General features: G+C 47.7%; 1 protein-coding gene across 2 annotated transcripts in view; it reads left to right on the top strand.

The window, feature by feature from the left end:
- Positions 1-19,207, top strand: part of TMEM201 (transmembrane protein 201) — a 34,796-nt gene extending 15,589 nt beyond the window's left edge. Inside the window, exons 4-11 of one of the 2 annotated variants that reach the window (XM_066637864.1) lie at positions 1,324-1,500; positions 3,172-3,575; positions 4,844-5,047; positions 13,763-13,986; positions 15,888-15,959; positions 17,624-17,767; positions 18,438-18,569; positions 19,005-19,207. In XM_066637864.1, coding sequence (XP_066493961.1) covers positions 1,324-1,500; positions 3,172-3,575; positions 4,844-5,047; positions 13,763-13,986; positions 15,888-15,959; positions 17,624-17,767; positions 18,438-18,569; positions 19,005-19,102 — 1,455 coding nt within the window. In that variant the 3' untranslated portion in view covers positions 19,103-19,207. Of the gene's footprint in view, positions 1-1,323; positions 1,501-3,171; positions 3,576-4,843; positions 5,048-13,762; positions 13,987-15,887; positions 15,960-17,623; positions 17,903-18,437; positions 18,570-19,004 lie in introns of both variants that reach the window. The other variant, XM_066637863.1, reaches the window with a different exon arrangement.
- Positions 19,208-25,639: the final 6,432 nt, after the last annotated feature.

Raw genomic sequence — 25,639 nt, 5'->3', positions numbered from 1 at the left:
GTAGAATCATATCAAACCCTTTTGATGTGTTTAAAAGAATGCAGTGACTTTGAGAGGAAAATATTTAAGTAGCTTTTTGTACTTGTTCGTAAAGGGCTTTTAAAGCATTGAAACACAACAGGGCAAGCAACTGGGAAAATAAAAACGTGAATTAAACTTGCAAGCCAAGTGCCTGATTTATTTATTTAACAAGTTAGGGCTTCTGTTTCACTTCTCTGAAAAAGCTTATCTGAATCAGTATTTGGTTCTGACCCAATTCAATGTCAGTAGGTCCATAGGGTCACTTCCTGGCATGTTTTGTAGGAGGGGGGAAATGGTGACTAGGAGTAGCCAGCTGCTAGCAGCACCTGAAGGTGCCAATGTCCCTGGAGGCACATGGGGGGGGGGAATGTACGCATATCTCACTGCAGCCGCTCACCTGGATAGCAAGTCAAGCTTTCCAGTGATGAACAGGCAAGTGGTTAAAGAAGTGACCTAAACAATGACCTGTTTATCCCACCTTTTCTCCAACAAGCTCACAGTGAGGTCGATTAGATTGAAACCAGGGACACTCGATAAGCAGGGATGTAAACTTTCGTCCCCCAAGGATAAATCTAGTGCTCTAGCCACTACACTCGGTGCCAGCTGCTCTTGGCTAATGGTGTGTGCTCTTGGCTAACTGCTCAGTGTGTCTGCTCTTGGCTAATGGTGAAAGTCTTCCTATGCTGGCGATAACAGGTTGAACCTGGAACTCTGCCTCCCAGATCCGTTTGTGGCATGCCTCCTTCCTCCTCTTGTACTTTGTTTATATCCCTTCCCATTTTCTTTGCAAAGCACCTCTGTCATCTCCCCCAATCTTTCCCTGCTTCCACTTCCTTCTTCCTCTGCCGTATCCCTCACTTCTGCTGTGCTAGCATAGCATAGCAGCTGATCCTGGAGAGTTGAGTCTCACCTCTTCCATTAACTTCCTGGGTGGCCTTAGGCAAGTCGCCTAAGCCTTCCTTATCTGCTTAGCGCTCAGCCTCAGTCTTCCTTATCTGCAGTATGGGCCTTTCAGGATTACATCAAGGTAGTCCACACAAAGCTTTTAGCACACTTCAAATATAGGCACACATCTATTATTATTATTATTATTATTATTATTATTATTATTATTATTATTATTATTATTATTATTATTATTATTATTATTATTATTTGAATTTCAGCCCCTTGGGGCAGGGATTGGCATTCTATTCTGTTGTGAAACTCCGTTCACATTGATGACGCCATCTAAATTAGTGGCAGCCAAGTGCCTGCTCCATCACTGAGCTATGGCTCTTCTGCTGTCTCTTTTTTCTCCAGGGTAAATACGATGAAGAGATTGAGGTGTACAAACACCACCTGGAACAGACCTATAAGCTGTGCCGCCCTTGCCAGGCTGCGGTAGAATACTATATCAAGCATCAGAATCGGCAGCTCCGAGCTCTGCTTCTCCGTCATCACTTCAGTCTCCGGAAGACGGACAAGCCCTACATGCAGGTAGGGAAGACTCCATGGCGTTGTCCACTAGCTTCTTTCAGGCCCGAAGGCAACATCCTTTAAGCTGGGTGGGGAGGTGGTATATATAACGTAAGGAGAGGAATAGGAGTTGTGTCCCTAGTAGGAAGGAAAAAAATTACAGAGTTGGTGTGATCTGCATACAGTATTTATTTTTATGGATTTGTGTCCTGCATGTTGAACGAAATGCTCCTATAATGGCTTAAAGCAGAGGTTTTCAGACTGGGGGGTCATGACGCGCCAGCCTGAGGGCCCTGGCCTCTTTCCTCTTAAGGGTCAGGGGCAGCCAGGAGGCAGGGGGGAAGCAGCGGCACGATCCCAGGATTGCGCTGCTCAGGGGGGCTGCAGGAGCTTAGCTGCACTTACCAGAGCCTCCTGCAGCCTCCCGGCGGTACGGGGATCCCTGCAGACGGTTGCGCAGGGCTCCCCGATGCTTTAGAAGTGAAAGTGGAGTGATTTCTCCCCGCCTCCACTAAACCAGAAGTGGAGCGCGATCGCTCCACTTTCACTTCTAACGGGGCTGCAGGGACTGGGATGCACTCACCAGTCTGTGCAGCAGCCTGTTGGGGTTGTGGGGAGCCCTGCACAAGCCTCTGCAGGGCTCCCCAGGTCAGCGGAAGTGAAAGTGGAGCACTTGCACTCCACTTCCAGTTTTACGGAAGCCACAGGCTTAAAGAAATGAGAAGCAGTTTTTGGTTCAAACAGAGAGAACCAGGGACTCTGTTCTGGCTCAAGGTTCACAAGTATCTTTAAACTCCCTGGTTCAGGTACTACAGTACTGGTAGTTGTTTTGCCTACAGTGTAGTTCGATAAAATGAATGATTACTTCATTCCAGAAAAAAATTAATTTCTATAAATGGTAGCATTTTGATCATTTAAAGATGTTGGTAAGCAAAATGCACATAGCAGACTGAGAAAGAAGAGTAGAAAGCATAAATCATGCTAGTGAAACGCAGGTCTGATTTGTTGAGTTCATTACCACTTGTTGTGCTCCAGCTTTTGGCTCAGGATAAAGTCAGCCATGAAATTTTAGGCTCGTTATTTATTTGGATTTGTATTCCGCCTTTCTCCCTGAAGGGCACCCTCTGGTGATATCTGTTCACCTTCACACAAAAGAATTAACAAATCTTTGAATGTGGAAACGTAACATGTCATGAGGGAGGATTAGGTAAAAACTCTTCTCCCTGATGTGCTAGTTTTCTGTGTGCAATGAATTTTTTTCATATGGAAGAGTATGTGAGTCCTCCACCTGCATCTGTCATTCAGTTGTGTGAGTCGTCTGTCTGCATCTGAAGTGGCATAGCCCAGGCCCGAGTGTACCACCTCGGTTTGAACTATGCCTTGGACTTCCTGGTGCCTTGAAGCAAAGTCAGACCCAGTTTTAAAAGGGTGAGAACTAGGTCTCTGCAGCCAGCTGTGTTTTGGGAAATGTCTCTTCAAAGGAACATTTATTGGGGTAAAGTCATGAAAGTAAGAAACAGATTGGGCTTGTGACTTCTAATTTTGTAACATGAGCAGGTTCCTAGTCCTCATGAGTGTGGTGGGAAAGAGGGATTGATGTTGTGCAGTCATGTGAGTACGCCTGGTGCACACTCCAGCGTAAAAGCCAAAGATCCATCCCCACTCAACATAATAGCCATTTCTCTCTCGCAGAGTTTCTATGCTGCTGCTTCAGCTTCCACAACCACACCGGTCCCCGTGATAGCGCTGCGGTTCCTGGCTTTCCTGAGCTGCGCTGTCCTTATTGTGATGGCCTTGTACGGCTCGGCCAACCCCTTCTCCCCTGAGCTGGGGACCCCTTCTGCTCCGAGTTCGAATGGAATGGCAAATGAAGCAGCAAATGGAACGAGGCCAGGCCCGCCACCAACGGCGGCAACACACAGCAATAACACTCTGCTGGAGTTGCTGGCCTGGCAGGAGGTGGTCCAGCTGTTGCCAGAGCAGGTGCTGGAGACGCTGAAAGCTGCGTGGGCCTACGGGAAGACCCATCAGACCGGAGTGGTGGTGCTTGGGCTCCTGACATGTTGCCTGGCAATGATGCTGGCTGGACGGATCAGGTACGGGGCAAGAAGTGGAGACTGAGCAGGGCGTTTGGTTTTATTCCAAACATCAGGATGGTGCAGTTTTTTAATTTGTTGAATATCTACATTGTCTGTCTTAAAGCACCTTCTCAAAGTTAAGCCAACCAGCATGGTATTAAATTCAAAAGGAAGGTTCATCATAACCCCCTGAAAATAAAGCAAATAAAACAAAGATCTCCTTTACTGCCCAGCAGGAGAGACCTTATTTGATGAATTGCATAGATTTTTAATTGCAATTACATACAGATACATGTGTGTTTGGGAAAGAAACAAACCTCACTGGGCTTCTGCAATATTAACAAACCATTAAGGCTGCAACCCTGTGCACACTTACCTGGGAGTAAGCCTCATTAAACACAATGGGCATTACTTCTAAGTAGACAGGCACAGGATTGTGCTGTCAGACAATCCTAGCTGCATTGGACTTAAATCTTTACATAGTCCAGCGTCTGACTTCTAGCTGTGGCCAAATAGGAGAAGCTCACAAGCTGGTCGTGAAAGCAGCAACCCTTCCCTATTGCTTGTCCCTAGTGCCTGTTATTTGGAGATACACTGCCCTTGAGCATGGAGGTTCTGGTTTCAATTTGTGGCTTATAGCCCTTAATAGTCTGATTCCTTCCATGAATTGGGTGGTTCTCTTTTTAAAGCCCTCTCAGACCAGTGACCGTTGGCACATCTTGTGACAGTGAGTTCCATAGGCTTGCCCATTTGTATGCTACTTTTCAGGCCAAAGTGGTTTGCGTACAGCAACTAATTTTCTTCCTCTTCTGGGCTGCAGATGTCAGAAGCAGCCCCTTGTCCTGGCACAACGGTTCTTACTAATTATATGTTGTTTATACGTGTCATCTTACCCACAGAATGACAAGCATGCCGTTCTGCTACGTGCAGCTGTCACTCGTCAGCCAGAATTGCAAGTGGGGAGTTCACATTTGCACAGTCCAGTGGGGGGCGGGGGTGGCAGGGAAAGTGAAATAGTGCCTCCTCTCTTTGCTGCTGTCTTTCCGCGCACTATCAGAAGAGACATTCATTCTTGGCTGATAGAAAAGGGAGAAGACCTCTTCTGGGGTAGCACTTCCTGTTACAAGGATCCGGTAGCAAGGCAGGAAGGACCTTTCCCTGCCTGAAAGGCTGCTGCCAGTCAGTGCAGACAGTACTGGACTAGACAGTCCAGTGGCCTGACTCAGTGTGGCAGCTTCCTACATTCCCAAGCATGGCCCATCCAACCCCTCTTCTTGCTCTTCCAGGCTCCGGCGGATCGACGCCTTTGCCTCTGTCCTCTGGCTCTTGGTGATGGGCTTCCACTTGGCGGAGAACTACCTGCAAGCGGACACCCCCAGCTGGCTGGACACGGCCAAGTTTGGCACCACCTCCCTCTGCTGCCTGATCGGCTTTGCCGCAGCTGTGGCCACACGGAAACCGACAGGCCAGCGGAGACCCCGGCCCCGAAGGTCAGAGCCAGAGCAGTGACTGTGGGGAGGGGGAGTGGAAAAACCCAGGCCTTGGATTGTGATGCCGCTGATGCTTCTCTGTCCTTTTCCCCCCACTTTGCCTTGTTTTAGTTTTTCTTTTCTTGTTCCTCCCCCTCCTGTATCTTTTAAGAAACTGTGAAGAATCTTCTCTCACCTTTGCAGGCTGTAGCATAAGCTGCGATTCTTCCATCAGTGCCGCAGTTCTCCCTTCTCCTTCATCCAGCCCCACAACGCTTACTTTGCATCTTCAAAAAATCATTTTCTACAGACCGCTCCATAATACACATGACATCCATCCACCTGGCTCAGAAAGGATTTTTTTAAAGTTGTGTTTGGGGTCTCCTTTTGTTCTCTCTGGGTTTTGCTGTGCCTCTCTCTCTTTTTGTTTAGCTAGTCGTGGTGGGAATTCTCTTCCTTCTGTGTCTTCTACATGGCTTCTAAACGCACATCACTGCAGGCACTAAACCAGTTTGAAACTGTTTTGCAGTTCCTGCAAATGAACTCCAGGGATTGTGTGTGTGTGTGTGTACACGAGAGAGCGAGTGAGTCAAAAATCCATTGAGAGTCATAACGACTTTACAGGACCATAGCTCCCAGGGTCTGGATTGAAACAGCTTTAGATGAATAGTGTAGACATGCACTGGATTTGTGTGTGTGGGCTCACCCACCCACCCCCTATATCTAACTTTTGTGTTGGCATCCATTTCTAAGGTCACATCCTTCTCTAACTAGATGGTCAATAGTGGCTTGGGGTTGAGTTGAAGGAGAAATGGGAGATAATCCCCCCCATGTTTTTCCTTGCTCGTAATTGTTTGCCCTCAATTAACAGCATGTGTTCTTGTGATACAACTTTCAGTAAAAATTGAATAATTAACCAAATATTGTATTTATTTAAGCCAAGTGCATTTATGGGACCGGAACGTGGTGGTATCCTAGTTTTTGTCACAAATGCACACTCTCCTGTTCCAACTCTTTGTGCAAAAGGGGGGGGGATGTGAAACAGTCACAGCTTTGTACAAAGATGAGGCTTGTAATGGTTGTATGGAACAGACTCCCTTGAGCACTGGTGTAGAGAAGGTGACTGCTGAGCCTCTGGGAGCCATTAAGGGCAGTCCGCTCTTTCCCTGGAGTGTATTGCAGCCCCTTGAGATTTCACCACATGTCTTCCACAATTGGTAACCTTACCAAGCTCCACCTGCCCTACCTGTGCTTTGTAGACAGATGTTTTGAAATTTTTAAGCAAAGTTCTTTAATTTCTACTTGTATTCCGTTCTTCCATGGGCTTCCTGGTGGTTTTGCCTCCCTGGGGGATTCTTCAGGCCCACAGTTGCTTACATTCAGCATTAGATGGGCTGCTTCCCTCTCCAACTGTTTTCTGGCCCCCATAGAAATTAAGTCTTAGAAGCTTAAGTAAGCCCAGTTGGTGAGTGGTCTGAACTGGAGGTAAATATTTCCTGCCTCTTCCCCCCCTCCCCCACCGTTGATTGAGACACAGGCACCCACAATTTCTAAGGATATATTCCTGCCTTAATTCTCTCGTTTGACAAGAAACGGGGGGGAGGCAGGTTCTCCCCTTTCTGCCTTAGGTGCTAGAAACTTGAGTTTTTTGTTTTGTTTTTTCAAAGGAGAGTCCTGGGAGCAGAAGAATGGGTTCTGGTCACACTCCACATTTTGCAAGTATTCCCAGAGATCAAGGACAAGACTCTGTCCGCCAAGGGAGGGGCAGCGCAGTGGCAAGCATGTAACCTGGGCTAGCTACCCAGGCCACCCCAAACTTGCATGGTAACACCTCTGCATGTTGACTGGGAGTAAGCCCCATTGAACATGGTGGGGTTAAGCTTTTAAATAAACACACATAGGAGTTGCACCATAAAGAGCAACAAGGATATGAAGGGACTCAAACTACAGTGACTTATTTTCCTTGCTGTTTTTTAAATATAGTTTTGCATGCATATGCCCCTTTTTTGTTTTGTTGTTTATATATGATTAATATGTAATCCTGTCTTGTCTCTTGTCTGCTCCCTTGCCCTCCAGCCATCATGGGGGGCGGGCGGGTCTGCATCAGCTCTCACTGGACTCTCAGTGATTCTCTCCCCTCCCCTTTACTGCTTTTAACTTTTTATCTTTACCTGCTTGCTTTTATGTAAACTGACCGGCACCAGCATGAAGTTTTGATGGATTAAGTTTTAGCGCTTGGTAGCCAGCACATACGTGCTTTTAACCTGAGCTATTTATTTTAAAATACTATATATGATTATTATGAATTCATTGTATATTTAATGGAAGTACTACAGCATCAATATCTGTTTTCTTAAAAAATCACAAGGACTGAGGTGGCAGGGTAGAATGTAGGGCAGTTGCATAACCTGGCTAGAGGGCTGCTTGCTAAATGTGGACCGTGCTGCAAGTAAGGTTGGAGTTTCACCTCGCCCGCCCCAGTGGGAAAACGGCCAGGTTCTTGCGATCCTCCTAAAAACCTGCCTTCAATGGAACAGTGTCCACTTCTGAAGCATTAGGCATTGCTGTGTTCATCCCTGGCTCATTAAGGTCCTGGGGATCCTTACATACTTCTAGAATTTTTCTTTCTATGCAAGACACAGCAGTGAGAGCCAACTGTGACACGGGGCTAGTCCCTAGTCCATGAGACTAGTCCCAACTGCTTCTTCTTTTCTTGCTCCCTGCATTTGAAAGAGAGAGGATAACAGAATGAGAGAGTAAGTGTGGAGGAGAGGAGAGTGGGGGGCTAGACTAGAACTACAGCCTTCTGCTGTCTTTTCCTCCACACTTCCTCTTCTGCTCTTTTTCCCTCTGAATTCAAGGAGTGAGAGCAGCAAGAGAAGCTGGAGTGTGGTGTGGTACCAGTAACAGGGAAGAAGAATTTAGTGCACTTCCAGAGGTCTTCAGCCTGGTTCAGACAGTCCAATAAACCATGGTCATTGTGGATCATGAGCTCATGGCCAAGGAGCTCCAGACTTGCATGCTAACTGGGGTTTGCAAACCAGGATGTGGAACTGGGATCCAATTTTTCAGGTATCCTAGCAAATTAAGATTGTCACAGAGAAATTGCCGAGAACTTGCTCTTCTCTCAACCCCCCCCCCACGTGAAAGCACTCATCGCATGAATCATGACTATTGTGCTGGAGGGCTCTGGTTGATCATTGGGGAGGCACAGCGACCTGCAGCGCAATGGCCCTGATCCTACATGTTGAGTTACAGATGCTATATCAACGCATACAGGAGCCCTGCAGGATAAGGCCCCTCTCGGCCAGGAACCTGCTTCCCACAGTGGCCCACCAGCTGCTTCTGGGAAGGCCACAAGCATGAGAGGAAAGCTGCACTTCTCTCCCACCACTGCCCCTGAATCTGGAGATAGCGCATAACCCTTGGCAGACCTGCCCCCTATGCATTTGTCTAGCTTAGTGACCATCACCTGAAACAGACAAGCTGGGGATAATTCTAAGTCTGTGCAAGGGGGTGTATTCTGTGTGTTGGCGGTGACAACCACAGTCCCAAGTTCCAGCGTTTTCAGGCTGTGCTTGGATGATTTGAGTGGCAGCTCCTCTCCCTTTTTTGACTGGGCCTCCTCCCTCCCCCCAAATTTAGTTGCATGATCCTCTGTTTCATGGACTGAGATGCATTTTCCCCTTCAGCGCACATCTCTTCCCAAATGGATGGGCTGGTTAGAATTTGGCACACGGCTTCAGCACTGTACACGGCCCCATTTTTCAAGTGACTTGTGTGTTTATTTATTATTTATTGTTGTTGTTGTTGTTATTAAGCATTTAAAGACATCTCTCATATTGATATAGCATAACTGTTGCCTCATTGTCCAGTAACTCATTAACTGTTGTAAACACTACTCAAGCTGCCAACTTTTTAAAATAAAGGGCTCCATAGCCGTAACTCTTCTCAACCAGCAGTTTTGACTCTACGGCTTTTTATTTTTCCTGTTTTGTTTTTTCTTGACTTGATCTCGCCGTCTTGACCTGTGGCAGCTAAATCCAAAGAGGAGCATGGTTTAACAGGCTTTTCCTGGTTTGGGGCTGGCAACCTTGAGTTGCCCGACCTAGCAGTAACTTTGGACTACAATCCTATACATGCTTATCTGGTAGTCAGACCTGCTTAACATAGTGAGACTTACTTCGAAGTGAACAAGGATAGGATTGTGCTGTTACAGCGTCACTGGCCATGTTGCTGGGACAAGGGAAGGAGTGCTTGCAAATAGCTTTTAAAAATTAATATAAATGCAGCACCACAAGGAGTAGTACCTTGAGTTTTGAGCAAATGTTCTTGGGATTTGAAAAAGATTTATGTAGACCGAAAATCTGAGGTGGTGACTCCCCCAGAAGCTCTGCAAGGCATTTAGTGACTAGAAAAAGAGCAGTTTCATTTCTTTTTTCCCCAGGCAGTGTTTTTTAAATGCTCTCTTAAAAGTATATGTCATTTTCTTGATAATTAAGACTGCAGAATTAAGCACACTGAAGCTGCAGTGGAACTTGCTTCTGAGTAAACATGCCGAGGATTGCATTGCGCTATAGTTTCTTTACACTTGAACGAAAATCCAAAGTTGGGTTCACAAACAACCTTTTTTTCTCTGCATACCAAAAAAAAAAAAATCCTCTCTAGGCCAGTCGGTTTGGACAAGCACCCTAATCTTTTGGTGTCACAGTACATGTGGGAGTGAAAATTATTTGAGTTATTTCCCAACATCCTTTGAGCTGCACGTGAAGCTGCTATGATTTGAGTCTTTGAGTTGCCTGGCCCGGTTTTGCCTGCTTTGGCTGGACCCGACCCCCAAAGGATTGCCCAGCCCAGCTCTATGAGATCCTGGAACCTGAAAAGCTTGTGTTTAATGTACCCCTCTTGGATTGCTGTGCAATATACTCTGGGTGCACCTCGCCTTTTGTGCTACCTCATCTCTTTCCAGGTCAAGTGCAGTTCCGTGCCTGGCTGGAGTGGAGCTTCCATGGCAGGAACGCATGTTTTAAAAAACGTACATGCCCTCTTCTGTGTCATAAATCTGGTACCAAAGTCTGGTGCCTCCCATTTATGTTAATGTCTCCCAGGATGGAAATTTCCGAATATGGGCGCAGCAAATGATGCGCAAGATCAGGTCCCAGCCACCTTTGTGATCCAGACATTTCCCTGCCCCTGCGCACATGGCTGCCCGCAGAGACTCGGTGCCCACGCAGGGGGGAACTCGTAGCAATGTATGCAGAACTCCCACTGTTTTCCTCTTTTTCCCAGGGAGGGGTGCGAGGACAGCATTTGTAGATTCATGGAAAACTGGAGCTGGCAAGTTGGCTGTTTTCTCAGACCTGGAGGGGAAAAGCAGTCTCTGCAACGTGGCTGACACTGCAGTCTCAGCTGCAAGAGGAGATGGCTTTGTCTCAGTGCCTAGCAGCACCTGAGCCTCCAAGGGTCCACCCACGTTGGATGCTTCCTGTTTCTGTGTGGCTCTGCCCTTTCATAAGGACAGCACAGATCTCTCAGCCAGACCCCTTCCATGTGCGACAAAATTCCATTCTGCGGTATGGGAGCTAGAGGGGGGAAAACCCACCCTCCAAGGGATGTTTTGGCCAATGGCAAGGACACATGCAGATGAACCTGGGCAGGCGGTTATTGGCAATGCTGGAATGCAGAGCCTCCCATTGGCTGGCTGGTGTGGCTGTCTCACAAGAAAAAAGAGCATCTCTTCCCGTGATAATCCAGGCTTCCTGAAATTTGGGGGGGGGGTGACCTGATGTGGGCATCACTGGGCTTTTGAACTCCCCCCCTTCTTTAAGGGACTCCAACTGGATCCAAGTCATCTGTGCAAATAACACAACCTAATTTTAGACAGGTGAACTTGGAAGCAAGTTGCAACAGGCTCGGTGGGATTTTTCTCCCAGGTAAACAGGTGTTGGATTGCAGTGCAAGCCAGTGCATGTTTACTCAGAAGTAAACCCTACTGTCTTCAGAGAGGCTTACTCCTAGGTAACGTGCCTCGGATTGCAACCTTACTGTCTCACTACCTCATCCTGTGATCACTTATGCCTAAGGGCTGTCAATTTCTATCAGAATTCAGATACGTGTGCTCATAATTTTACTGTTGTGGTGTTGTTTTTTTTAAATGCTTAGATCCCTTGGTTCTTTCAAAAAAATAATCTTTAAATTCTCCAATTCATAAGTTTTCAAATGAATTGGCTTTTATCCCACCCTTGCTCAGTGTGGCATATATGCATGTGCGGTCTTCTCCATTTCACCTTACAACAGCCCTGCGAGGTAGGCTAGGCAAAGAGAGAGGGAGTGTGCTAACCACTACACCACACAGCCTCTGAAGTGTTGAGAAGTTGCAAGGCCTCTTTGATGTATTCAAATTTCACACAGAGCCACACAAATTTCACAGAGTTCTAATAGCTTCACTTCCCAACCAGTTCCAGTGAGGCTTTATTCTTGGATATTTCTCCTGCTGTTTTCTTTTAACAGTGTGTGCTTAATATGGAACAGAATTATTCTATATTCCTTTGCAATGCATGTGGAGGTTGCAATACCCAACATGGACATTCTAGCCAAATCTCTTCTTCCCTGGAGGAGTCAAGTGGTTTAAATCCTGGAACATCTGTTCTGTTCTTGTTTTTAACTCTCAGGTTTTAGGCAGATTTAAACACTTTTTAGCTGATGAGTCATTTTGCCTTGTAACTAATCAGCATATTTGCATTTTGCCAAAGCCTCAACCCACAAGCACTTTATTTTGGCAAGAAAGGCAGTTTACAAACACAAGCTGTCACTCACTTAGAAGCAAAATTTTGTCTTAAAATATTATGTTGTAATGTTCTCCAGTACAGTATTCCATTTTAAGCTGGCTTGTTGCTTTGTTTTGTGCCTCTTGCATCAGCCTCCTTGGCCAGGAATTTAAAAGCAATGTGGATTTGCATGTGTAAATAAATATTGCGGCAGTACTTCAGAACCACATCACTTCCAAAACTCTTGCATGTTTTAAAAAATATATTCATTGATACACTTTTCACCCTACCAGTTTCAAATGTTCCTGATGGAACTTGATCTGAACGACCAGCTCTTTTCCCTGTTTGCCTTTTTTTTACCTTTGTTTGCCGTTTACTATCAATTCAGCGGTTCTTAACATTGGTTCCGAGAGGATGTCAGGAATGGCTGTGTGTGGCTGTAACTGAACCTGATTTGTAACTGAACCTACCAATGGAGGATGAGGTGGTGGTTTCACCTTGCAAGCCGCCGGGGAGGTGAGCGTGTGCACTGGGCCAGTGTGTTACATGTCTGCAAAACGTGTGTCTGTAGCAGTTAATACCCACCTTAAGGCTTCTTGAACACTTGCACACCATGCCTTAGTAGCGCCTATTGCCTGCTGCAGCAAAGCTTAACTCCTCTGAAACCAAAAGATCTGCATGTGCTTTCGCTATGGAACTTGCCTCCACTCCTCTTCTCTACTCCGTTGTTTCCCTTATGTTGATACCTAGATTGTAAGCCTCTCAGGGCAGGGAACTGGCTTTCGGTTCTCTGTAAAGCACTATACATGTTGAGGGCACTGTAGAAATGATAAATTGATTTATTTTGCTTTCATAGTGGGGATGGGAAAGTGGTGAGGCCTAAAGATTTCAGGAGACACTAATGGAGTGGGGCAAACAGAAGATGGGAGTGGTCTTTTTTCAGGGGATTTTCCTGGCCCTGGATGGCTGGTTGTGTGGCCCAAGTCAAAGGTAGGTAACTCTGGAGGAGGTACGACACACATGGCTACGGCTGGAAAACAGTGCCACTCATTTGCATTCAGTAATCCTGTGTGTGTAATTCTATAGAGAAAGGTGCTTTGGAAGACTGCAGTACTTGGAAATGGGTGGGGAGGGAGGGTGGGATCTGTTGGTCGGAGACCACTTGCTGCGAGAGCCAAACATTAAGGGGACGCCCATGCGCTGCCTCTCTGGAATGAGGTTTTGCTGAAATCGGGGTCCGTACTCTGGTTATCGGCTGGGTCAGAAGCCTGCATAAGAAGGAACACATTGGCAGATCTCTGGCGATAGTTTCTGACTGCCAGTCGTATAATGACGGCAAGATTTTAAAAAAAACTCTCCCCCCTAAGCTTTTTCCAGATTGAGCTGCAGAAATGGACAAAGCTTGGGGGGTGAGGACAGTAGGAAATTTAGGAGTGGATTTCTGTGGAACGGGTATGAGCTCAGTTCTGGGGCAGAGGAACTGAGCACATGCTCAAAGGCACCCTGTTCCTTAGCTTGAAGTGCAGCTCTGCCCCCTTGAGTCCTTGTCTTGCACCCAGCTCCAGTGGATGGACTTAGGGGGTGCCTGTGCTCTCCTGCTGTTGGTCACACCCCTTGCCATCAGTCGCGGTTGCACCTTGAGCTTAAGGTCCTGGGAAGCTAGGTCAGTCTGGGCGCTTTTTCAATCCAGAACTGCAGTGCTGGTTCTTTGGGTTATCACCACCCCTTGTGGCAAGGACTGCAAGTGAATGGGAAAGTCCCTGGCCGAGGTCCTGCCCCGGCCACAGATTCACAAGGTGGGGATAACTGGGCAGCCCTCTTGAACTTTGTCTCTGGGGACTGATTTACAGCAACAAAGTGTGACTTTGCGGGATCAACCTGTGTTCTTAAACTGTTCCATTGAGCCAGGTTTGGAGCTGGCAACAGTTGACCTCTGCTTGAGTGCCTCCGTCGTGCATCTCGTTCACAGGTATCTCTCTGGGGACACAGTCACCACCTTCCCGACTGGAGCTGAGATTGGCTTCCCATATCCTCCTATGTCTCCATCTGTGTTCATCCCAACACCTCCCGGTGTGCTCCAGCTGACTAACCAGCAGCTCTTCCGCTCTCCCCGCCGGACTTCCTCCTCTTCTCTTCCGGGACGACTGAACCGGGCTCTCTCTTTAGGCACTATTCCTTCTCTGGCCAGAACCGGTGAGACATGCGCCTTTTTTCTTTTTTGCTTTGTCGCCTTCTCAAGGCTCTAGTAATGATTAAATGTTCAGTTCATTGAGATATTGCGGTAAAAAACCCTGATTCAGCATGTGTCAAAGACATTTTGAACTTAACTGCACAAACAAAAAATCTATATACCTTAAAAGCTGTTTTTCTTTTTGTTGACTGCAAAGCACATTATCAGCACAGGTCAATGAGTACTATTGTGTTTTGGGGGGGGCGGTGTTTTCTTTAATTAATCAAGACCCTTCTAAAGTTCCTTTTCAAGCAAAGGGATTTGTGCGTTTGGTATATATAAGCCTAGTATACCGACTCATTGATCTGTTTGTAGCAATACTTACACAGACTGTGAGAGCTGGCCAATATTTTGTGCCAAGCAATTAATCTGCCATTCCAATTATTGCATGTGGATCATGAGCTTTTTGTGGACTTCCTGTTTGTTCATGACAGGTAGGAAGGAGATGCCAGTGGCGTAGCTAGAGGGGGTTCAAAACGCTAAGTTTTGCAGGGAACCTCACCGCAGAGGCATTTCGTGTTGCTCTCGTGGCTCAAAATGTGTCCGAAGGAGAGGGGGAAGGGCAACTTGCGCAGCACAGTGAGGTTACCTACAAAACTTAGTGCTTTGCATCCCCTCTAGCTACGGCAGTGCTTGGGTAGGGCTGAATATGATGAGCTGCAATCACCCCAGTTGGCTCCCTTTGTTCAGCCTCCTACTCTGTTCTTTTGTCTTTGCATTGAGTTCTCACTTTGCATTCCTCCAGTGTTGCTCAGGTAGATGGCTTACTGTTGAGGCAAGGCTGAGCCCTGGAGTGTGAAGGGGCGAGTGTTTTGAAGCATGTGCAGAGACCCCTTTTCTCCTGAGTTGTCTAATTGGCTCCCAAATTGTCCCTTTTCCTATTTTGTTCATTGTAATCAAACCTAAACATACAAATGACAAGCCAGTTCTTAACACTCTTGGAGATTTATCCAGTCTCCCCCACCCATTACGTTACTATCCTGTTCTTCCTCCAGGGGGCTCTGGGTGGTCCACACAGCTTCCTTGCCAGTCCCACACTTTTATTAGCTGCACAAGAACCTTGTGAGGTGGGTTACGGCTGAGAATGAGTGACTGGCCCAAAATTTCCCAGTGAGCTTCAAGGCTGATCAGGGATCTTCAGCACTCCAATCATGTACAAGGCCACACTGCCTCTTAACTGAGGTGCCACCACTGAGAAGGCCCCGTCCTTAAGAGTTCGCCATTTCTCCCCAAGTGGTATAGAGTCTGGCCTGTGACAGTCTTCTAGATGACTTTGAGGAGGAGTTAGACAGGCTGGTGGAGGGAAAAGTCTGTCAGTGGCTTTTCACTGATAACTTAGTGCATGTTTAGTGTTGTGTGTCTGATTCTTCACATTCTCTGTGCAGGTGCAGTGATGGAATCTGTGCCTCTGCAGAGCCCAATTTCTGAAGTTTCTGGGTCAAAGAGAAACCAAGCAGGGGAGTGCAAGCCATGCCCCGTTGCCATGTGCTCTTGCTCCACACCAAAAGTCCCCTTTGGGCTAAGCTCTGAAAAGTCCCAGAATGAGGCTTTGCAGAAGCACAGATCATGCCTGCGTGACTGCATAGGTGACGGCTCAGAGGTCCCCGGTTACAGGTAAGCAACCTGTTCATTGCAAATACAGGGCAGGGGATAATGGCCTCCGTGTCCGCCTCCTGCTGGCATGTGGATGCCAACTATTGGAAACAGTATACAGCCCGATCTTCTTACATTCCTGTCATTCCCAAGAAGATCCGAACCTTGGCTTAGGAATTAAATATTGTTTGGCCTTCTGTGTTCTCATAGCACTTTCCAAAATAGCTGTTGCTTTGCTTGCAATTGAATTCTTAATTTCTGTTTCTTTGAGATTCCGGTTATTTGTTCAGCGGAAGCCGCCCGCCATCGCAAACCTCTCATTCCAGGGAGTCGCCCTCATCAGGTGAGAGCTGAGAGCTTGTATGCCCCAGAAGGGTTCAAAACCAGCCCGGGGGCAGGGTGGCAAGAGAGTTTTTCCGCCACTAACGTTTCTAGTCCTTATTGTGTGATTAGGGCCCAAATCCTAACCAACGTTCCAGCACTGGCATAGCTGTGCCAATGGGCCGTGTGCTGCATCCTGCAGTTGGGGGGCACTCACTGAGGCCTCCTCAAGATTAAATAATGGTTGTTCCCTTATCTTGGGAGCTGCATTGCCCTTACCTTGGTACTAGAAAGTTGGTTAGGATTACGGCCTAGGTAGAAGCTCTGGGAGCCCGTTCGAAACATTTCAGCTGCAAAATATTCAGAGTGTGGAAGGGGGCGCGCTGTCTTGGAATGCTTGGAAACTCAAATGGGGAACTTGGAGTCTTAAGTGTGCTCAGAGCAAGGGGGCGGGCTTGTCGGAGTCTCATCGTCTTGTCTTTGCTCTCCTTAGCTACTTTACAGACTCTCCTAGACAGCCTCGTTGCAAACTTCATTTTGCAGCATGTGTAGTTTCCAATTTTATTTATTCCCATTACAAAAACTTTTTAGTAAATAATAAATATTATTATTATTTGCATTACAGAAACATTCTACAAATATTGTATTTCAGCCTAGTGGCTCTGTTCCAGGAGGTCTGGAGTGAAGAGATCATTTTGGTCTTCACTTTCCACTCCTGAAAACTAAAAGATCCAACAGTCTTTCCGTCATTTTGGTGACCCGTCTGTCGCCCTTCTGACCCCGTCTGGATCTCTCCTTCCCTCCCTCCCTCATAACTTCACCAGTGGGCATTTCAAGGGCTGGAGGGGAACCATCTAGCTTGTAAAAGCCACCCAAAGATCTGCAGTAGAGACTTTTATCTGATTTAATGCTATAGGTCAAGTTGGAGATTTGTGGTTTGCTTCCAGGCTGAATTTAAAGTGCTAGTTCTTACTGTTAATAACCTGAGGCGGTGATGTCTTCTGTATGACTCTTCCTGACTGCCAAGATCTGTGCATGCCTATATAAATAAACAGAAGTATTAAACCTTTGCATTGTTGGCAGCCTTCAGTCTCAAAAGACTATGGTATCGCACTCTGAATGGTGGTTCTGGAACAGCGTCTAGTGTGGCTGAAAAGGCCGATTCGGGAGTGACAATCCCTTCCACACCGGGAGCAAGTGCAGTCTGTCCCTGGTCTGTCTCCCTGGCTACGGGCCTTCCTTCTTTGCCTCAGTCTGTTGGCCAAGTGTCTCTTCATACTGGGAAAGGCCATGCTGCACAGCCTGCCTCCAAGCGGGCTGCTCAGAGGCCAGGGTTTCCCACTTGTTGAGGTCCACTCCTAAGGCCTTCAGATCCCTCTTGCAGATGTCCTTGTATCGCAGCTGTGGTCTACCTGTAGGGCGCGTTCCTTTGCATGCATGTGTATAAATGAATATAGACACCCACTGGGCTTCTGCCAGGCACGTCCACTTGTGCAGCAGGCGTGTATGAGGGTCCTTCTCCCCATACCATGTGTTCATTGTGTGCAGGGCCAGCATAAGAAAAGGACACACCTGGCTGTACTGCCAAAAAGGAGGTGCTCTGAGCTTCCTTGCAGGGGAGAAGAGGGGAGAAGTGTCAAAATAAAAAGTTCTGAATGGCTCTGCCTTTTTCTCGGCTGTTTCCAGAATATTTCTCTCTCCTTTCGGGAAGCTGCGTCCCCTCCCCTGTGCCCTCGCCAGCACCATCCGTGGCCGGCTCAGTGACCTCCAGCTCGGGCTCCCTGCGCTACCGGCGGCCCCTCATCAGCCCGGCGCGGCTGAACCTGAAAGGTCAGCGACTGCTGCTCTTCCCGTCTCAGAGCGAGGCCCAGGTGGGGGAGGAGCACACACATGCGGAGAATGTCCTCTTCACCTCCGACTTGGCCGCCTTTTCCAAAAGGAACCTCGGTGACCAGGGCATGCAGGGTAGGTGGTCCTTTCAGGCTTAGGGAGGCTTGACCAACTGGGCACATGGATACATAGGAATCCGTTGCCTCTGACTCAGATCAGTGTTGTTGGCACTGACTGGAAGTGTCTGACCATAAGGCAATGCAGGAATTTACCCGGTAATTGTCCAGGACTCGGTGTGCAGCGTTGGCCCCCGCAAAGCCTCTGGTTTGGATGGGTCTGATGCCTATAATTGGAGCCCAGGCCTTCTGCCCTTGCTTGGGCAACACAGTTTTACTCTCCAGCTCCTCCGGTTTAGTCCCCAACTCAAACCCCAGGACTTGGTCTTGGGGAGCTTCAGATGGAGAACACGTGCTCCACTGGGTCTCAGTTTGGATATGTAAACCCGCAGTCCCAGCCTGCCCTTGGGTGCGGGCTTCTGAGAACTTCTGAGAGCCAGATACAGTGAGAAAGTGGACTGGAGAGTTTTTAGGGTTGAGCAGAAAAGGAAGCTGCCTGGTATTTTAGGAGTGTCCAGTGCAATCGCCTGTCTATTTTCTGCCCCTCCCCCAAGATGTGCGAGCCATCATAGAGGCAGGAAGCATCTACAGCAACAATTCCATGAAGCGAGGCAATGACTCATCTCACTCGTCGAGCTGTGTGGTGGACACCACCACGAAAGGGGAAGAGCTGGCGGGCTGGAGAGGTGAGTATCAGGCACCTGCCCTGGCAGAGGTAACTGGGGAATGTTCCCATTGTACAGATGAGGAACATTGAGGCTGCGAGAGAAGTGATTAGCCCGGGGCAGAGAGCCTCTTTTTCCTTGCACTTGAAATTTCACTTGCTGTCAGTGGAACTTGCTGTAGATCTGAGATCTGTGCCTTCACCCCCACTCCTGATTCAGGCAACAGGCAAGAGCATTGGTTCTCTCCAATTTTCAACAATTGTTGTTCTACTACTTGCTGCTTTTTCTCCTGCTTTTCTTTGTTTTTAGGCTTAATTTTACTGCTGTGGGATTTTAAAAAAATTGCTGTGTGTGTGTGTGTGTTTTGTGCTTAAAATCACAGTCCTGATCTCTTCCTTCCTTCTTCCTGTCTCCTATTTTGGGCGATTCCTCACCCTCCCGGCCCGTCCACAAAAGGCCGCTTCGGTCATTCATCCATCCGGGGCTTGCTTGCCATCAGCCTGACGGTCAACGCCATCTTCACATCTGCCTACCTCTACCAAAGCTTGCGCTGAGCCGTGCCGCAGGGGGAAATATCTCCTATCCTCGCCAGACGCCACACTCCTTCCAGAGAGAGACTGAGGGACAAGAAGCACTCCAAACCCACCCCGGTCTCTGTGTCATCAGCCGCGGGTCTGATTCTGCTACCGGTTGTTATTTCCGCCTTTCTGCCAGCTCAGCAGATTCCACCCTTTTGCTTCTGCTGCTGCTGGCTTTGTCCTTGTCAGCGAGCAGGACAACTGCTCCTGTTTTTCTTTTGTCTTTTTTTTTAAACTAAGAAACTGACATGAGCGGCGAGACGGATATGTCGTCGCTATCAAAAGTTGGAAGATTTTCCAGTTTGTTTGCACCTTTTTGTTAAGAACTGGTTCAGAGGGAAGGACTCAAAGGTTTTTTTCGGGGCCGGCAGCAGCCTGGCTGCCCCTCCTCGAAGGGAGAAGTGGCAACCAGACTGCTGTCAGCCCCAACTTTTTGGACACAAAGTTCTTGAATTCTCTTTCATCAGAAGAAACCTGAAATTAAGAAACCTGCATTCCACAGTTGGTCTGCTCTATTTGCTTGCAGCTTTGCAGTGCCCCCCCTCTCTCCCCAGTCTCTCAGGGGCAGCAGTCACACCAACTGGCTGCGGCTGCTTTTCTCGCTCACCCTCCGGCTCAAGTTCATTCTGGTGCTGACGTAATTCGTGTCGCTTCAGGGGGCACAAAGTTACAGCATTCCTTGGTGGTTATTTTTTTCAATATCAGACTGCCACCCTGTTTTGCCTTGCCAAGATATCCAGATGTCATTCCCACCCTGTTGGTCGCTTTCGTGTCTGTTCCACCCAGGGAGCTTTCTGAGAAGTCACTCTCAACTTGCCATACTGGATGTCCTGCAGTGCGGGACAGAGGCGGTTTCACTGGGAAGGAATTGGCCACCTACTAGAAGAGGACTCACTTCCTACAGCTGGGACATCTGTGGGTGGGTGGGGATGCCTTCATTAGCCACAAAGTTAAGATTTAATCTGATTGGACAGCCAAATCTAAGCTTGGGTCAGCTTCAGCATGGCTGCCTGGCTTCCAGTACTCATAAGGATTGCTCTCACTGAGGTGGGTGACCTCTGCTAGGACTGTACCACTGCAGGCAGAGATTCACATAATGGCTATGCCAGCCATGTTGTTCTGGGTGGGAGAGAAAGGAAGCCCAGTGGCAGTCATCTTTAGGTGCTTCCTGTCACAAGAGTGGTCTTGGAGACTTGGTGGGTGTTAAGCACCCACCCAGCATCTTCACCCCATCCATACCACAGTTCTACTGCCATGATGGTGAAATGCCAGCATGTCTTAATCCCTGTATGCTTCTCCATGGCTCAGGAGCCCCACTTGTGATTCAAATTCTCTTCAGCCCGGCCTGGCTGCTTCATCCTCTGTTGTGACCCACTTGGTGCAAAACCCCAGCCTATAAACACCCTTCTTCATTCCACACAGTGAGCCCCTTTGCATGTGCTGCTGATCCCTGAGCTGCCTCTTCTTGGCAGGCAGGGAAAACCTCAGCACTTTGGCAACACAGTTCAAAAATGGCTTCACTTCCCCGGTGCCGTCTGCACCTACCTTTTTATCTCACTTTCTCCTGGTTTGGCAGGTTTTGGAACCCGGAAACCTGCTGAATCTGCTTTTGCCAGAAGAGAACACGAAATGGTGTTGGTGCACATCACTAACAGTCCATCAAGCAGCCTTCTATGCTAGGAAAAAATGTTTCCTAAGTTGTCTGTGGCTGGTTGAAATAAAAATAACATGGTGCTAGAACATTCTCTGGTGCTCATACTGGTGCAAAATATTCATTTTAAGTACATTCACGCAAAATGCCATACAGTGTCTTGGAAGCAGCCCTCTCACCTCTTGCTTTCGGTCTGCCTTATCACAGTTATGGTGCACGGCTCATCTTGCCACTTGGGGTTATTTTTGTCCTCTTAAAAGTTACTGTTGCAGGGAGAATCTTAATGCTGGCTTTTTGCCTCCGTAAAAGAGGACAAAACAGAACTTGGCTGGGTCTTAACATGAAAGCCAATTTCTCGGCCAGTTTCTGGTTTTTGTTTTAAAGTCGGGGTCCAAAAAGCACCCATGTTCTAATTACAGTCGCTTGTAAAAAAAAAAGGCCAACCTGTGTTTTTATTACACTGCTGCTCCATAAAAAACGAGGGGTGGTGAATCACCCTTCCCCAATCTTTGCCTAGGGTCTTGAGGAACTCTTTCAAGCACTTCTATTCTACTTCGCAATGGACAGTACTGTGCAGGGAGGATTTGGGAGGGACACTATTTGGACACTCCTTTCAGTGGCGTAGCTGCAGGGGGTGCAAATCACTAAGTTTTGCAGGAAGCCTCACCGTAGCGTGCAAGTAACCCCTCCCCTTCGGATCTATTCCAGGCGGCGGGAGCAAAATGGAGGTGAATGCAGGATGGAGCGCATGGGCAGTCAAGGTGAATTCCTCCATTTTGCTTCCCCTGCCTGGAATGACTTGGAAGAGGAGGGGCTACTTGCACGCTGCAAAACTTAGTGCTTTGCACCCCCTCTGGCTACACCACCACCTCCTTTGGGTCCAGGCACATGGTGACAAGGCACAAGCTGTCAGACAGACCTTCTGTGAGCCCCCATGAGGGCTAGTTTCATAGTGAATGTGCAAGCCTTCAGGTGCAACTCCTATCAAATACACTGTGTCCTGTGAGGCTTGAATTTTTGGGTGGGGGGTGGGATTGGTGAGGGAGGGGATGTTCAGGGGAAATAACGGAGTCTCAACTTATTCTCTGTCGGCGGGGGGGGGATTGGAACTGTACGTATTGTAGGTGTGGGTGGGGGAGAAGCAGCCCTGTACAGTTAGTGGTTGTGTTTTAGTTTTGGAGGTGGAGGGGAAGGCTGCGTAATCTTTCTCCCCCCTTGTGTCTCTAGCAAGTTTATGTTCTGTGTTCAAAAGATTATTTTTCATTATAAAAATAATAAAACTGCTAAGGTTCATCTTGAGTGTTGTGTGATCTCTCGCTTCACTAAAATTGGATTCAGTGAATTCTTGACTTCCCCCAGAATGTGGTGTGTGTTTTTTCCCCCTTCCAAGATAGCTCAAGTTGAGACTTTCCCACATTTCTGGCTTCCAGGTGGGACCAGAGAGGCCTTGTGCTAGTGATCTGGAGTGAGGGGTGAACAGCCCTGTGGCCATGTTTGCAGATGACACTATACTGTTTAGGATGGCTTTTTAAAAAAAAAAAAACATAGGTTGGGAAGGGCTCTAAAAGAACCTCTCCAAATTTAGTGAATGGGCAGCCAAATGGCAAATGCATCTCAGGGTGAATCAGTGTCAAGGGATACACATTGGGGCAAAAATCCCAGCTTCGGGGAGACACTTGATGGGGTCTGAGAACATAAGAACAGCCCCACTGGATCAGGCCATAGGCCCATCTAGTCCAGCTTCCTGTATCTCACAGCGGCCCACCAAATGCCCCAGGGAGCACACCAGATAACAAGAGTCCTGCAAGGCTTCCTGGGAATTGTAGTTAAGAACATAAGAACAGCCCCACTGGATCAGGCCATAGGCCCATCTAGTCTAGCTTCCTGTATCTCACAGCGGCCCACCAAACACCCCAGGGAGCACACCTGATAACAAGAGACCTGCATCCTGGTGCCCTCCCTTGCATCTGACATAGCCCATTTCTCAAATCAGGAGGTTGCACATACACATCATGGCTTGTTACCCGTAATGGATTTTTCCTCCAGAAACTTGTCCAATCCCCTTTTAAAGGCATCCAGGCCAGATGCCGTCACCTCATCCTGTGGCAAGGAGTTCCACAGACCAACCACACGCTGAGTAAAGAAATATTTTCTTTTGTCTGTCCTAACTCTCCTAACACTCAGTTTGAGTAGATGTCCCCTGGCTCTGGTGCTATGTGAGAGTGTAAAAAGCATCTTTCTATCCACTTTATCTTTCCCATGCATAATTTTGTATGTCTCAATCATGTCTCCCCTTCAGGCGTCTCTTTTCTAGGCTGAAGAGACCCAAACACCGTTGCCTTTCCTCATAAGAAAGGTGCCCCAGCCCAGCAATCATCTTAGTTGCTCACTTTTGCACCTTTTCCATTTCCACTATATCCTTTTTGAGATGTGGCAAACAGAACTGGACACAATACTCCAGGTGTGGCCTGACCATCGATTTGTACATCTGGTGTTATGTGAGAGTGTAAAGAGCATCTCCCTATCCACTCTGTCCATCCCCTGCATAATTTTGTATGTCTCAATCATGTCCCCCCTCAGGCGTCTCTTCTAGGCTAAAGAGGCCCAAACGCCGTAGCCTTTCCTCGTAAGGAAGGTGCCCCAGCCCTGCAATCATCTTAGTCGCTTTCTTTTGCACCTTTTCCATTTCCACTATTTCTTTTTTTTATGAGCTGTCAGTAACAAACGGGGAGGGGGGGAGTCTTGTCACAGGGTGGATCCAGCATGAAGAACGTAAATTTGGTGCAAGGGGTCATTCGGAAAGGGTTTGAGGCTCCTCTTGTAATGCTTCTGTACAAATCTGTGGTGCGACCACATCTGGAAGACTATCCAGTTCTGGTTGCCACACCTTGAGAAGGATCTTGTTGAGCTGCACAAGGTGCAGAAGAGGGCAGGCAAGCTGATCAGAGGGCTGTAGCACCTGCCTTGCAAGGAAAGGCAACAGAGTATGGGTCACACACCAGCGTTTACCAACACCCAATAACAACTAAGTTTGTTCCACTTGTATTTCATTTTTGTATGAAAATAGCTATGGATAGCTATGAGGTTGGATGACTTTAAAAGGGAATTGGATAAATTCATGGAGGATATGTCAATGGCTACTGTGCCACCCTGGGTTCAGAGGTCATGCACCTTTGAATCCCAGTTGCAAGGGAGTGACGGTGGGGGAGGAGAATGCTTTCTCCTGCTTGGGGGCTTCCGGGAGGCAGCTGGAAGGCCACTGCGGGAAACAGAATGCTGGTGTAGACATGTCATGCGCCTGATCACATGACACGTCTGGCAGGGCTGCTCTTCTGCATTCCAACATTCCCTCCTCCAAGAAGCAGAGGGTGACATCCCTGGGCACAAATCTCATTTCATCCTCACAGCAACTGTCTACCAAATCGCCCTTTGAATGTTGCAGAGAGATAGAGATTCGAACCTGGGCCTTGCACATCCAAGGCTGACATTAGGTTCACACCCTCTCAGGTTCAAGGGAAGCAGCTGCAGCAATGAAACAAGGCCAGCAACAGCAACAGGGGCCGGTTTCTAGGTCAAACAAGCACATTCTAGGCAGCAGGAAAACTCAGCCCCCAGTTCTCACTGGGTTGCTTAAACCTGTGGGCTGGGATAGTCGTGACTAAATGTTCCCCTATTTTTCATTCCTGCAAGTGGTGGATTAGCATGGTGGGATAACCTTCTCCCTGACGTGCTAGATTTCTATGCATGGAGTTGTTTTGCCACATCCTATGAAAAAAAGCGCTCCGTGGGAAAGAGTTCCTGTCCCCACCCCAAAATAACCTTCACACCAGCTCCACTCTTGATCTTAAATTGCATGTATTTTTTGTAACTGTAGATCCTTTTACTCTGCCTTCCCCCTTATATAAGGTAGTCAAGGAGGCTCACAGCCTAATCCAATTAAAACTGTCAGGAACCTTGTTGCCTCACTAAAGCAGCCGTCCCCTGGTGTATCCCTTCCTTGACATCAGCACCCTTTTATCAAAAAGCCAGCTTTGCAGGGCTGTGGTGTAGCCTCCCTTTGCACACACGTGTGGCCATTCATGTTCCAGTTCTGTCATCTTCCCAGCTGAATTTGTGCCACTGAGGTTGGCAGCCACATCACCCTATTCTTCCAGGTGTGGTGGGTGGCAGGGTTGCCAATTGTTTTGCTTGTAGTTCCCAGGTAAGCTGATCTCCATGCTGTACCATGCTGTGGGGTTTCAAGTTAAAGGGCGCAAAAGGAAAGAGCAAGTGTTAATGGGGGCACAGAAGTAAGCACCGCTGGATTCCTGGCAGCCTCTGCCAGAACGCATGAATTCCAAACAAACAAACCCCGCCAGAAAGTACCCACAAGTCAAACAGGCAACTATAGATCCACCTATTCTGTGTTGCACTCCTTGATCCCATACTTAAGATGGGCAAAACCATTCTACAGCCTCCTCCCACCTCTCAGGTCACTTACGGGAATTCTCCATTTCCTAACAGCCCTTGAGAATGTCAAAATCCCATAAAAGCATCTCTTGTCCATCACCAAGATTTGTAGCCTGGGTTTTCAAAATAGTTCAATACACACATTGAGCTGTGTACACATACAAAAAGCTGCAGCTTCATTCTACAAATTGCACATTTTCAACTTCCATAACTTCTAACATTTTGTATAATCCAGCACACCAAAGCTGCAAATGTCATTGAGTAGCCCTTCTGGTTCAGAGATTCTGGAAGCAATCCTCTTACACTTTGCAAACCTACTTTGGAGACCGTGAGAGTTAGGAACCATTTTTCCCCCAAACAAAATTAGTGCAAATACGCTTGAATGCTTTCCACTTCCAACACCAGATTCTTCC

Source organism: Tiliqua scincoides, chromosome 9 (genome assembly GCF_035046505.1).
Source record: "Tiliqua scincoides isolate rTilSci1 chromosome 9, rTilSci1.hap2, whole genome shotgun sequence".
Lineage (NCBI taxonomy): Eukaryota > Metazoa > Chordata > Lepidosauria > Squamata > Scincidae > Tiliqua > Tiliqua scincoides.
Note: the sequence above shows the minus strand (reverse complement) of the source record. Positions and strands in the feature narration are given on the sequence as shown.